Raw genomic sequence first — 12,838 nt, 5'->3', positions numbered from 1 at the left:
ACAGTGCCAGCGTCCTCCTGCACGAAGCAGCTTAGGGATCCAGGTATCTTAATATCCTGGGAAGAGCTGTGGTGACTCCAGGCAAATACCAGCTCCATGGCACCAATGTGGTAAGGCATCTGCCTACAGAGTGCCTGCACTGCTGTAAAGTTCTAGAAGTGTGAGACAGAGTAAGTCATTGCTCCAAGGAATTTATGAGAGGAAAAGAGAAATGGAAGCAGATGATGATGCAATATCTGTATAATACTGACAGCATATCATATTCTGGGGTAGGGAGTGGGAAGGTGGTGGGAAATTGGGTGCATAGCAAGCCTTCTTGTGTAGTGAGTCTCTAAGAAAAGGGTAAGCCGGACAGCCTTGCACCAGGAGGAGGGCAGCCAGCCAGGAGGGCAAATAGTATTCCAGTGGAAGGGACAAGACAACTTAGGAAGGCATAGAAGTAACTTCTTATGTGTGTGTGTGAGAGTGCTTCCAATTATAGAATAAAGTGACTTTCAGGAAAAGAAGAGCAAACTTATTCAGGGACCCACATCTGAGGAGCCCTGTTTTTCACAATAAAAAAGATTATGTTGTCTCATGGAGAAAGGGGTGCAGAACACTTAAAATGTTTTAGATAGGAAGGAACATGCTACACAGATGTGATTTTGACAGATTGTTCTGGCAGCTACATATAGATTTGAAAATAATAAGATGTACAGACAAATTATTTCAATAAATATAGATAAAATAATTTGGGTAATAAAGGAAAAATAATATTTTGGATTTGAAAATAGCAAGACTAAGGTCAGAGAGACCGATTATGTGGCTGTTTCAATAGTTCAGTGAAAAGATGATCCAAGATTGAACTCAAAATATGGTAAGGGGGTGAAATTAGAGATTGGTTCTATTCATATAAACTGAGCAGAGATATTTGGAAGACCGGAAGTGGAGAGGGCTTGATGTGGAGAAAAAGGCAGAGACTCAGAAGATCAGTGGATTCATCAGTAAAACAAAATATAAGGGGCAGGGAGAAGATTTAGAAAAAGATGATGAGCTCAGCTCTGGACTCATTGAGTCTGAAATTCCTGGACAGTCCAGTAAATAGCTGTGTGTATGAGTCTGAAGCTCAGTGGAAAGATGTAAGTTAGAGATTCAAATTGTTTGTTTTTTTTTTAAATCAGCCTCATTGCTGTGTAATTTCCATTAAAAACTCCATTGATAGTATAACTACTACCACAATCCAACTGTAGAATATTTCCATCAGTCCCCAAAATTCCTTCCTGACCCTTCAGACAGTTTGGAGAGTTGTGGTTAAAGGGTGGCAGCCAAAGCTAGGGGAGCTCTTGAGGCCACATGGAAAAAGGCAGAGTGACAGCAGCAGCGGGTAATGACTTACAGGCACAGACAGGGGACACAGAGTCTATGGAGCACTCCCTAAAAGTACGTGGTGAGCAGGAAGGAAAACCGAGGCTCCATTAAAAGGGAAAAGCCATTAGTGACAATACTAAGATGAGTTACCTTTTGGAAAACAGTACATTCCCCTGGTCAATCCAGCCAGTGGAAACCCTAGAGAAGTCAGGTGCGCCAAAGATACGGAAGCAGAGGATCTTCTGAAGTTAAGCAGAAGAAATGAATGAGAGACAGAAAGAACCCAGCAGTACTGAAGGGACTTGGTGGAAGCGTATGGATAGCAGCTGGAAGGAAGTGCTGCTGGGATTGTGAAAGACTCTTGAACCTGAAATTTGAACCCTGAACTCTTGCTCTTCATGCCATTTCCAGCTATGGAATCTCAGACATTCTCACCTTCTCTGGGCCTGACTTTTTGTTGGCATAATCAGATGGCCTCCAACGGCCCTTCTAGTTTTGTATCAGTGGCACTTTCTGTGCATTTAACAGCATGAAGATAATGATGACCCTTGCAAGAGCAACTGCAATGGTGGGGATGATGCGAATTAGAATCTCTCAGAGAAACCTGACTGTGAAACATTCTGGAAAAATGCACCCAGAAGGACATATGCTCTCAACATCTATCACAAAACATCAAAGTCATGAGGCAACATTTTGAGGTCCAGATGGGGTAGCATCTGCCCAGATGGCCAGACCAGTATTGCTGAACCCAGAAGAGCAACCAACATTACTCAACACATCGTAAATGTCAGGAGCTCTATAAGGCACTTCCTGTGCAGAAAAAGCTGGATGGCCAGGGTTCTTCCTGTCTCCAATTAACACTACCATTTATAGACACTGTAGATTACGTGTAAATTTATATCATACCCAACCTTTGAGGAGCAAAGGAGAATGAACAGTCTCTCCAAAATATTTAACAAAATCCCCGGTACCACAAAAAAGGGGGGCCAGGGATTTAGCTCAGTGGTTCTGCCACCTGCTTCGCAAGCACAAGGTCCCGAGTTCGATCCCCAGTACCAAAATATTTAACAAAAAGCAAAGTCTCTATAATAGATTTAGATTAATAGTGAAACAATTTCAGCACAAATAAAAGATTTTTTCAGAAAGTCAGAAAGTATTACAGCAGAAGAATGGGGCTCAAAGTCAGATCTGTCTTCAGTTCCAAATATCTCCATGACATGACATGACATGACAGCTGCCTACAATTAGCCTTCTTACAATGTCACATGTCTTGTCTTTCATCTTTTCTTTGAATTGTATGGTTTTATATAGCACTTATTATTCTCTAGATTTATATTTAAATTGAAACCCCTTTTAATTAGGTAATCTAGTATCAATCAAGTATTTTTTGTCAGCCTTTGCTAGATACATGTGAGTGTTTACCAATATTCCTTATGCAGTAAGTCATGATCCAGAAAAACCAAGCACCCTTCTTGGCACTGTGTGTCCAGATTTTATTATCTCCTATGGTCTTCTTGTCTTTTCAGAAGCTTCAATCCTCAGCAAGAAGAGGAGATGAAAATACCACCTACACTATTAAGTCCTTCAGTTCCTCCCACCTGGGACACCTAAGTCAGTAGACATACATGTCACATTTCTGTTGGCGATAAAATTTATTCTTGGATTATATACCTGGCTTTTGGTAAAGACTGAAAACTTCTCTTTATCTTGGCAAAAAATTTACAAATCACTCAGAATGAAGTGAAAGATTTATATGATTTGAAGAGAAACCAGACTATAATACCACTCATAATGAAAAATCGCAAAAGTTAAAGTTGAGTAACCAAGAATACAAACACGTGAATACTTAATATGTCTTTTTCTCCCAACACATTACATTTGTAGACTTTCTTTTGCAATTCCATGTGTGTTTAGGTAATTTTCTATGTCAGTCCAAATAATGTGGCCTACCCTATATTTTTAACTTTAGAGTACCTACAATTTCATGATTTAAAAAGTGTAATGAATTTTAAAATGGTGACAGACTGATGAAAATGTTGAACAACTTTGTGAACATTTGAGGCACACAAATGAAATATTTAAAACTATATCTTCTTATCTGCTCAATTAAATAATAAGCTCTTCTTAATCAGGCTTCATAGGAAGGTACACTTCTGCATCGAGGGTTGTTTTTGACTTTTATTAGTTAAGTACTCAAAAATCACTATTGGAGGAGTTCAACAAGCATCTGAAACATACTTTAAATGACATTCTATGTAAGTGCAGGATATAGATAAGCTTTCATATTATCAATAAGATTTCAGTTATAGAGATTCGACCACACCTTAAGGATAAATACTCCTACTCAAGTAACTGTAATCAAATAATGTGTAAACACTATTCATTTAGCCCATTTTGAAATATTTTATTTCAAATGGAATTAAAAGATATAGGAATTTATAAATATTAGAAAATATAAAGGAGGAACAGATAAGAAACAAGAATATGTCCTGTTATAAACAGTCTTCTCAAATAAGAGTTAAATTTTGCTTGATTTTAAATGGACACTAAATCTCTCTCTCCTTCTCTCTCTCTCTCTCATACACACAAATGCAGTCATTTTAAATCACCTTTACATAACACTTAGATATGAATATTCAAACTCCTACAAAAAGGAAAGGAATAATTTTCTGCATAAATGTTTCAAGAATCCTTAATCAACAACATTTAAGAACATGAGCCATTTTGGGGACAAATGGGGGAAATCTGAATACAGGCCTCCTATAGAGATTAATTTAATGTCTTTGGTTAATGTAGTTAATTACCTTCACTAATGAAGGAGAAACCAGGTGATATTATGGTTAAACAAGAAATGTCCTTATTCTAAGGAGGTGTTACAATATCTGCAACTTAGTCTCACCTGGCTCAGACTGACAACAAAACAGTAGAGGAAGAGAATGTAATAAATGTTCCAGCTGCTAAACCTGGGTGCACCAACACACACTTGCTATTCTGCTATTCCTTTACCTTTGGTACAGACTTAACCACTTTTGAAATAAAAAGTTTGGAAAAAGATTCATTTCCAATGATTAGAACTATCAATATTTATTTCCAAAACACACCACTGCATGGGATCCAACTCATGAGCCATTATCAAAACTATGTTCCTCCAGCTGTCTTCATAAATTTGAAAGGATTTCATTTATTCAAATGAGAGAAAAGTGCAGCTTCACTTGGGCAGGAGAGAAGGGAGAACAGCTTCAAAGTTTGGGAGTCTGCCTGTCACACAGATGCCACATTTGGTGAGCATGGCTGTGTGTCGCCTGCCTCCTCCGGTCTCCCCTACCAGCTGCCTGATGGCTATCTGGGGGAGATGCGGGGAGCCCTCCAAGAGGGGGTGAGTGCAGAGACAAGATAAGGAACATGCTGTAACCCCAAACTGAAGGGACAGGGATCCCCTGGGGTTTTCATTTGGATGGATCTCCAGATAGGCACATGTAGGGAAGGGGAAAGCTGTTAGCAACCAGGTGATAAAATGGAAAGAAATTACATTAAAAGGAGCTGTCCTTGGCTCAGCTTCTGGAAATGATGACTTATAAAACTATTTCACTGTAAATGAACTTGTTTCTTGTATTCATCGTGGCAGAGGAAACATGAATCTACAGTACTCTGAAGCTGAGGGCAGAGAAAATATTAATTTTGCAACAAAGAGAGTGGCAATAAAGGGACGGTACCTTTAACAAGATAATGGTGTTTAATCAATGTAGGGGCTTTTTCGAAATCCTGTTGTGAGAAAATAATTTTTCTCATGATTCAGAAGACAAAGAAAAACAATGAATGTTGACAACATGGAATTAAAAAGCCACTCCAACCCAATTTGTTATCCACCAATATATATATTCTTTTTAATTTACTCTAAGCCAGCCTGTTGGCTCACACTATCTTACTTTTGTGTCATTATCTCTCTGCCATGCACACAAGTCATAGCTGGGGATTTCAACTCGCGGTGAAGCTATGCTGAGATTCCAGGTCTCAGTGGTGTTGGCATGAGTGCTGGTCTCTTCAGTCATAGAGAAGACAATATCCTAGGGAGACTGGAATTAGTCCTATTTTGCACCATTCAAGCCAAAATGCTGCTTATCAAGGAGGAAGTAATTGCTAGCTAATGGCTATGGGGGGAAAAAACACTGTATTTCAAACTAAGCATCCCTTGGCACGTGACAATAAAGAAGGCTGTGCAAAGTGCTAACAGAGAGTGGGCATGATTTCTTGAGGAGGTTAAATAGCAAACGGTGGAAAGGCAAGTTACCTCGTCCGACTGAGAGGGGCTGATTCTGGGCATGGGCGACACTTGTGGCGTTTTCAACTGTGTGCTGTTGGCGTCTGGCACGAGCTCTCGGTGCACGGTCTGGATGTGGGTCTGGAGTTCGCTTTCAGACTCAAACTTCACATTGCAGCTGGAGCAGCGTGTCTTCAGTCCCCCCGTCTTGCCTTTGCCCTCCATGCCACTGAGATTCTCATTCTGGCCCAAGCCTGGTCTATTCGTGCTGGGCGGGAGGCTGATGCCTGGGCTACTGCTCTTACTGAGATTCACGCAGCCAGCACACAGACCATATGGCAGGCCGTTGATGTCAAGTTTCACCAGATCTTGCTTGGAACGGAATTCTTTGAGGCAAGATGCACACTTGTACAGTTTCTGGACGTGCTGGCCACGCCCGGTGGTCTGCACGGCGGACCCATTCCCTGTCTTTTGCATGTGGAATGTCCCATGGATTTTGAGTTCCAAGGTGGAGGTCACAGTCTGCATGCACACCACGCAGCGGAATCCCGTCAGGGAATTCCTCAAGTCAGGGTGCATTTGGCAATGCTCCAAAAACTCCTCTTCACTCTGCAGCGGCATCTTGCAAATCCGACAGTTTCCGGTATCAAGGCTCTTACTGTGTGTGACCTTGTGTTCGGTAAGAGTTAAAAGGGAAGGAAACCGCTCTCCACAAATGGGGCACATGTAGTGTTTGACAGGGCCTAGGTGGGTCTGCATATGTTCACGGAGGCCATTTTCAGAAAAGAAGGTTCGAGAGCACACGTTGCACTTGTAATTCCCCTTAATGAGCTCAGCTTTCTTTTTCACAATGGCGCTTTCTCCAGGCCTGATGTTGTGATCCCGAAGCTGGTGATTCTGCAGTAGGGTTTCCATGGTGTAGGCCGCCCCACAGATGTCACACCCGTACATAGGCTCAGAGCTGTCCACGTCTTCTTCGCTTCCATCGTGACTGTTGTGGGACTCCTGGCTGTTGGTCAGCAAGGTCTGCAGCTCCACCTCCTCTTTCTGTACCTGCTCTGAAGCCCCATTCGTCCCGCAGTTCGGTGTCTTGGTCTCAAACACGCAGTGCTTCTCCCGCAAATGCTTCTCTAGCAAAATGATGGCGTGGAAGGCTTTGCTGCAGAACTTGCAGTTGTACTTCTTGCTGTGGGTGGTGATGTGGCACTGGAGCTCCACCTCAGTGCCAAAGGACTCACCACAGAAGATGCACTTGTGCACCTTGCCTTGGTTTTCCAGGTGATTGTGCTTCACGTGGAGCTGCAAGTCGGTCTCGTTGCGGAAGTCCCAGTTGCAGGACGTGCACCGGTAGACCTTCTTCTCATTACTGTGCTTCACGGCCAAGTGCAGCTGAATGGAGACTTTTGAGTCAAAAACCTCTTGGCAGAGCGTGCAGCGGAAGAAGACGAAGGTGTGCATATCCAGCAGGTGCTTCTGAAGGTCGTCCACGGATGTGAACTGCTTGTCACAACTCTCACAGATGTAATAGGTCGAGGTGATCATAAAGTGAATGGTCACATGCTTCAGCAGGGATTCTTGGTTGGGGAATTCCTTGTTGCACTGAGGACAGGTCAATTTGGGCAGCACAGTGTCGAGGTGAGTTTTCAGGTGAGTCTGAAAGCTGTCTAGGGACGTGTACTTAGCACCACACTGATTACAGATATACTCTCCAGCTGGACGCGCGGGTGCGCCTCCTACTGCCTGCATCATCTTAAGAGATGTCTGCTCAATGGCCACAGGGGACAGAGGGCTCAAGGCCCGGGACTTCTTCCCATTGTGAATATAATTCAAGGCCAAGGGAATGTTTTTATGATTCTCTTTGATATGCTTGTTCAGTTTAAGAACACTGTTGAATATTGGCGAATTTGTACAATAGGAACAGGAATAGACTTCTACTACTGGTTCTTTTGGAGTCCCAAGCACTGGAGACCCAAATCGAGAGCCACTGAGGTCACAATGGACCTGTCTTATATGCTCTTCAAGGGAAGAGTCAGTGAGAAACCCCATATAGCAATGGGGACAAAAGAAAGCATTACTGTCCTTAGCCGCAGGGTTTGCAAAGCCGTGAGAACATCGGATGTGTTCCTGAAGGGTGTTGAGGTCATTGACAACTTCAGAACAGAAGTTGCACTGGTAAACTATGGCAGGCATGGCAGAAACGATCAGGCCTGGGTCCTGAGCTTCGTGCACTTGCTTAAGATGTTCATTTAGGTTATAGAGTGAGGGCAAGACCTCCAAGCAATACTGACAGATATGGGCCTGTTCTGGCTTATCTAAATGCATAGTTTTCAGGTGAATCTGCAGAACTGCAAGACTCGAAAACAACTGCTTGTTGCAGTAAATGCAGCTGTATGTAACTTTCGGTTGTTTACTCGAGGGGCCGGTCATGTCGGGGGTTTGCTGAGCAGCCCTCTTTCTCCCTCGACTCTTTGGGATTGGCGGGGCGGCCTCCACCATGGTTGAGCTGTCCACTGAGAGGTTGGAATCTGGAGTCGTGCTGGACACGGAGGTGTAGCCCACTGTAACCAGGGAGGGGCTGTTGCTGTGATTGCAGGACTCCGGTTGCTGGTGACTGTCCATGTGGCTGTACAGTTCCTCCACTGTGTGGAAACTCTCAGAACAGATGCTGCAGGAGTTCTTCTTCTCGCCCCCGTGCACCTGCTCCATGTGGTTCACGAGGGACGTCTCCTCCACAAAGAGCTCATGGCAGTAGACACACTGAAGGGCCGCTCGGTCCTCGTTCGGGGAGCATTCAGGGTGACACTCTGCAATGTGCTTCTGAAGGTCTTCTGGGAAGTCAAAGCCTTCCTCACACTGACTGCACTTCTGAGCATCCTTCATCTTCCAGTCCTCCATCCTGGAGCCCGACTGGGAGCCGTCTTTGTTCCTCTCGTGAACCTGCATATGTCCATGTAAGGAGCTAGAGGACAGGAACCCACGGCGACAAATGGCACATTTATATGGCTTGTTGGACGTGTGAGTCTTTAAGTGGATCTTCAAGTGATCACTTCTGGAGAACGCAGCATCACACTCGCTGCAGTGGTACTTCTTGTCCCCGGTGTGCAGTTTTATGTGGCGGTCTCGGCTCCGCTTGTGTTTGAACAGCCGACTACAATAGGTGCACTTGAAAGGCAGTTTATCACTGTGACTCTGCTCATGGTGCTTTAGGTAGCTGAGGCGGCTAAACGACTTGTCACAGAACTGACACGGGTATGGCAGTCCGGGGCCACCTTCTTCCTCTCCAAAATCGCAACCTTCTCCATGGCTGGGGGACGTCTGGTCCTTGCTAGAAGGGGAGGAGGCTGGCCAGGAGCACGTGGGATCATCTTCAACATCCACGCCATCTGCAAGGAGAAGCAAGGAGACATTTCACTGCCAATGTCAGGAACTCGGGTGCACGTCCACCATGCTATGGCCACAAATACACACAGCCGCACCATCTTGAACCTTTCATGGGGGGAAAAAAAGTGAGGACAGAGTGTCTGAGTGAGATATTTTCAAACCTGAGCCCAAAGCTTTTATTCTACATTTACTTTTTACTGGCTGATAAAATATAAAAAAGATATTAAATATTTCTATGCCTAAATTACCCTTTTATTACTTTTTATCATTCTTCCTTAGAAGTGAGATATATATTACACATTGACAATTTTATTAAAATGCAGATTTTAATATATTTAATGTTTCTTTTGTATTCATTCTAAAATGATTTGCATATTATGTGAACATCTGAAGAACCAAATGAAAAGAGGAAATATTACAGGAATGATTTAAAATTAACGTAGTCAACCCAGATGTCTAATATTTAATAAAAATCTCCCTCTGCATTTTCCTTGTTTTTCTATAAAAAGACAATTCTGAAGACCAAAATCTTTTATGGGGTTCTTATTGATACAGACCTTATTGCTTTCAGCAAAAAAATATTAAAAAGTAAGCACATGAAAGAAGACAGAAAACACATAATAATTATGTCTTGTGTAATAAAGACAACCAGGATTTCTTCAATAACTGAAAGATTCGAATACCATAGGCCAGAAAATGGATTATTAAATGTTAGAAGGGTACCGCGAGATATTACATGTAGCTAGGATCAGCCAGGATCAAGAAAAAATGAGAATTTCACCAGGGCCAGATTTCATAGTGTATTTTGTTTGGAAAGTTCAAGAGGTGGCCAACCATTTCTTCCTTTTGCAAAAAGCTTCAGCAGCCTGAACTTCCTTAGCTAAACAGGACCTGCACTTTGAGGTGATCAGAGACAAAGCAACTTGTGAAAAACTGGAAACAGGAAAAGTGATAAATGATTATGGTAAATGCTGAAGGATTTATGAGTAACAAAGAGAAGACAAACAAAACTGCGAGCCAGATACGAACTTAGCAAGTTAACCATAAAGGAATTCTACCTTATATTTATTTTAGGCGTTATTTTTTAAAAAATTCTGTTCTTAGCAAATGTGCACTCTGATTTCTGCTGCCTTTCTAACATCCAAGTGGGAAAGAAGGCCTTCTCGAAACAGGATGTGAAACCTCTTCTTTGCTTTTCAAAACAATCTACCATTCAAAATCAGAAGAGATTTTTAAAAGCATTCAGCTTCCAAAAGAGCAAGATTTTCCATAAATATAGAAAAGTAAAGATCCTGGAGGAGGGGTGATGAGGAGAGCTACTGTTGGAACAATGTGCCCAATTAGGGAATTGTTAGAATATTCTAATAGCCATTAATGAGAATAGGATCCAGAAAGTTTAAATTCTTCAATGCTAAAATTCACTAGCAAGTTGAATGATGAACATAAAAGCAGAAACCGGCAAGCATTATGAAACGAATTCCATGTCTGCTTTCTTTAAGGTAACAAGATTTTACTAGATTGTCAGCCTCTTCCTTATCCTCAGGAAACAGATGAGGATCATTCCTTTCCTGCATCTAGAAACTGATGACAACACCATCTCACTATCAATGCCAGATGGCAGCCCTCTCACCCTGAGAAAACAACCAAACACCACTCCTGGATCCCTGCCCACTGCAACAAAGCTCCGCCATACAAGTGGAAAACCGCATGATTTTGCATCCTCATTCACAGGACTCCATAACCCAATGTGCTTCCAGCCTCAGAAAGGGCTCGAGAATTGCAGGTGAGATTTATATTTAAAGGGAATACATCAAGAACATATGCACATAAACACAACTCACCACCCAACATGCAGAAAAGTAACTTTCAAGAAATTCTAAAACCAAACCCCAATGCGGATCTATTTTTCCCTTAAAAAGGCATCAAGGCTTCTAACAGTTGGTTTCCCTGAAGCAAAGTAAAGATTCGGATATTTCCTCTAATTGAAAACAATTACTATTTGCTAAATCTGCTCAGCATTCAAGACAAAAACTTACCACATTTCATATCTATCATTTACACTTAAATCCTGCTGTTTCATTTAAAAATATTTTCAAACGTATCACCTCATTTATACATTTGGGAAAGCAGTGAATCAGAATTTGTCATGCATCTACACTGGGAGGAAAGAACTACTGAGCTTGAAAATTCAGCAACTGAATTTATCATTAAATTGTAGGCTGGGTCCAGGCCTGATATATTATTATACAAATACCAAAAAAATTACAGAGCAATTGTAAAAAGTGTGTGATCCCGACACCATGTTTAAATCAGGTTCCTGTCGTGGTCTGGGCCTGATCATGCCTATTCCATAACTGTTCTCTTAAGCTTGTAAATTGCAAAGAAATGTCAAATGAACTGAAGGTTAGGATCAAGTTTTTAACTGGAGTTCAAGAGGGCTGGGGATGTTTACTTTCCTGCCTTTTGTCGCTATTACCCAGGGGCACAGAAGGAACGCGCCTACTGTGGACTCCCAGCGAGCCTGTCCCAAGTTCTACGGGCATCAGACTCTCCCCAGACTTGCATGGCAGTGGTGTTTCTGCAAACAACCGCTCAAACCTACCTAAGTCTTTGGAAGTTTCCCATCCCCATTAACTTAAGCCTTCTGGCAGTCACAAGACAAACCATGCTTAAATAGCTGATATAGATGAAACCATTTCAATTTGTGTTTTGCACGTGGAAGAATCTATGGAGGCTTCTTCCAACTCTTTTCAGAATCAACTTTGACTTTTCTCCCTTTGGTTCACACTAAGTGCTATTTGGAGGGACTGTCTTTCTGCGTTATGGCAAGTTTTCTACATTTCAACGTGAACTACTTAACATGTCCGTGTTAAATTTTAATCTTTGGAATCAATCACTTCACACTAGCTGACTCTCAGAGAGCTATAGCTCTGGGCGGGGGGGGGGGAATAATACCATAACAATAACGAAAAAAAAACTTTGCTGGAAACCAGCTTTGTGGCCTAAAAGTCTATTTAAAGATGCAAATGTGTGTGCATAGTGAGTGCAGATGTTTTTCTACAGCGACTGTACTTGCTGAGTTTCACCATTTCCATAAAGCGCATTAAAACAAGTGTGTGAACACTCGGAGATGAAAGTCTCCAACACTCCCGAGACTTTCCATGGAAAGTAGAGCCGCCAAGCAGACAGGAATGCCCATGATTCAGCAGCCTGAGTAAATAAAAGAGGTCCTTATTTCCTAATTTTGCTGGCTGGCCACAGAGAAGCGCCCTCTGAGCTCTTGCCAAAGGGGATGCAGAGCTGGAACTACACCCAGCCGCTGAAGGCCTGTCTTTGTTAGCTGGCCAGACTTTCCTGACCATCTTCTGGCATGGCATCGGCCTGTATCCTGCAAGGAAGACCTCCATCTCGGGCTCCACGGCTCTCCAGTCTGCCTGCAAGGACGGAACAACAGATTCTGCTGGTCTGTGGCGGAGGAGGACAGCTGGAAGCTCGGTTAGCGGCCGAACAACACCTGTTCCATCGTATTTACGGGGGAAAGTGCTCACTAACAGAAAAATGAAGTCATCCTCGGAGTCATTCCACTGAAAAAAGGGACCAGAGAACAGAGTACCTTTGTGACGTGAGCCAGCAGCCCTTCCTGCGCCGGCCTGGGGAGGAGTATGTGCAGATTGGACCTGATTTTATCCTGGCTACTGCTGACAGCCTGGCGAGCGCACTCGTCAATGGGAGGCCAGAGAGAATGTGTGCATATCCTGCCACTGTCGAAGAGGAACAGCAAGAGTCTAGGCTACTCTTCGGCTTCCAAGCCTCATTGAAGCAGCCAGAAATAAAAATAATAGGATGAAAGAA

At 42.8% G+C, this 12,838-nt stretch overlaps 1 protein-coding gene across 3 annotated transcripts in view; it reads right to left on the bottom strand.

Annotated features, from left to right (window-relative positions):
• The window catches only part of Znf521 (zinc finger protein 521), a 267,522-nt gene that overhangs the window by 146,785 nt on the left and 107,899 nt on the right, over positions 1-12,838 (bottom strand). For all 3 annotated transcript variants that reach the window (XM_087193984.1, XM_087193979.1, XM_087193983.1), the window contains one exon: positions 5,636-8,988. In XM_087193984.1, the coding sequence (XP_087050110.1) occupies positions 5,636-8,548 (2,913 nt within the window). In that variant the 5' untranslated portion in view covers positions 8,549-8,988. The remainder of the gene's footprint in view (positions 1-5,635; positions 8,989-12,838) is intronic.

Source organism: Heterocephalus glaber, unplaced genomic scaffold, assembly GCF_053883595.1.
Source record: "Heterocephalus glaber isolate CG9 unplaced genomic scaffold, H.glaber_assembly_v1.0 deba00000331, whole genome shotgun sequence".
Classification (NCBI taxonomy): domain Eukaryota; kingdom Metazoa; phylum Chordata; class Mammalia; order Rodentia; family Bathyergidae; genus Heterocephalus; species Heterocephalus glaber.
This window is presented reverse-complemented; position numbering and strand designations above follow the sequence as displayed.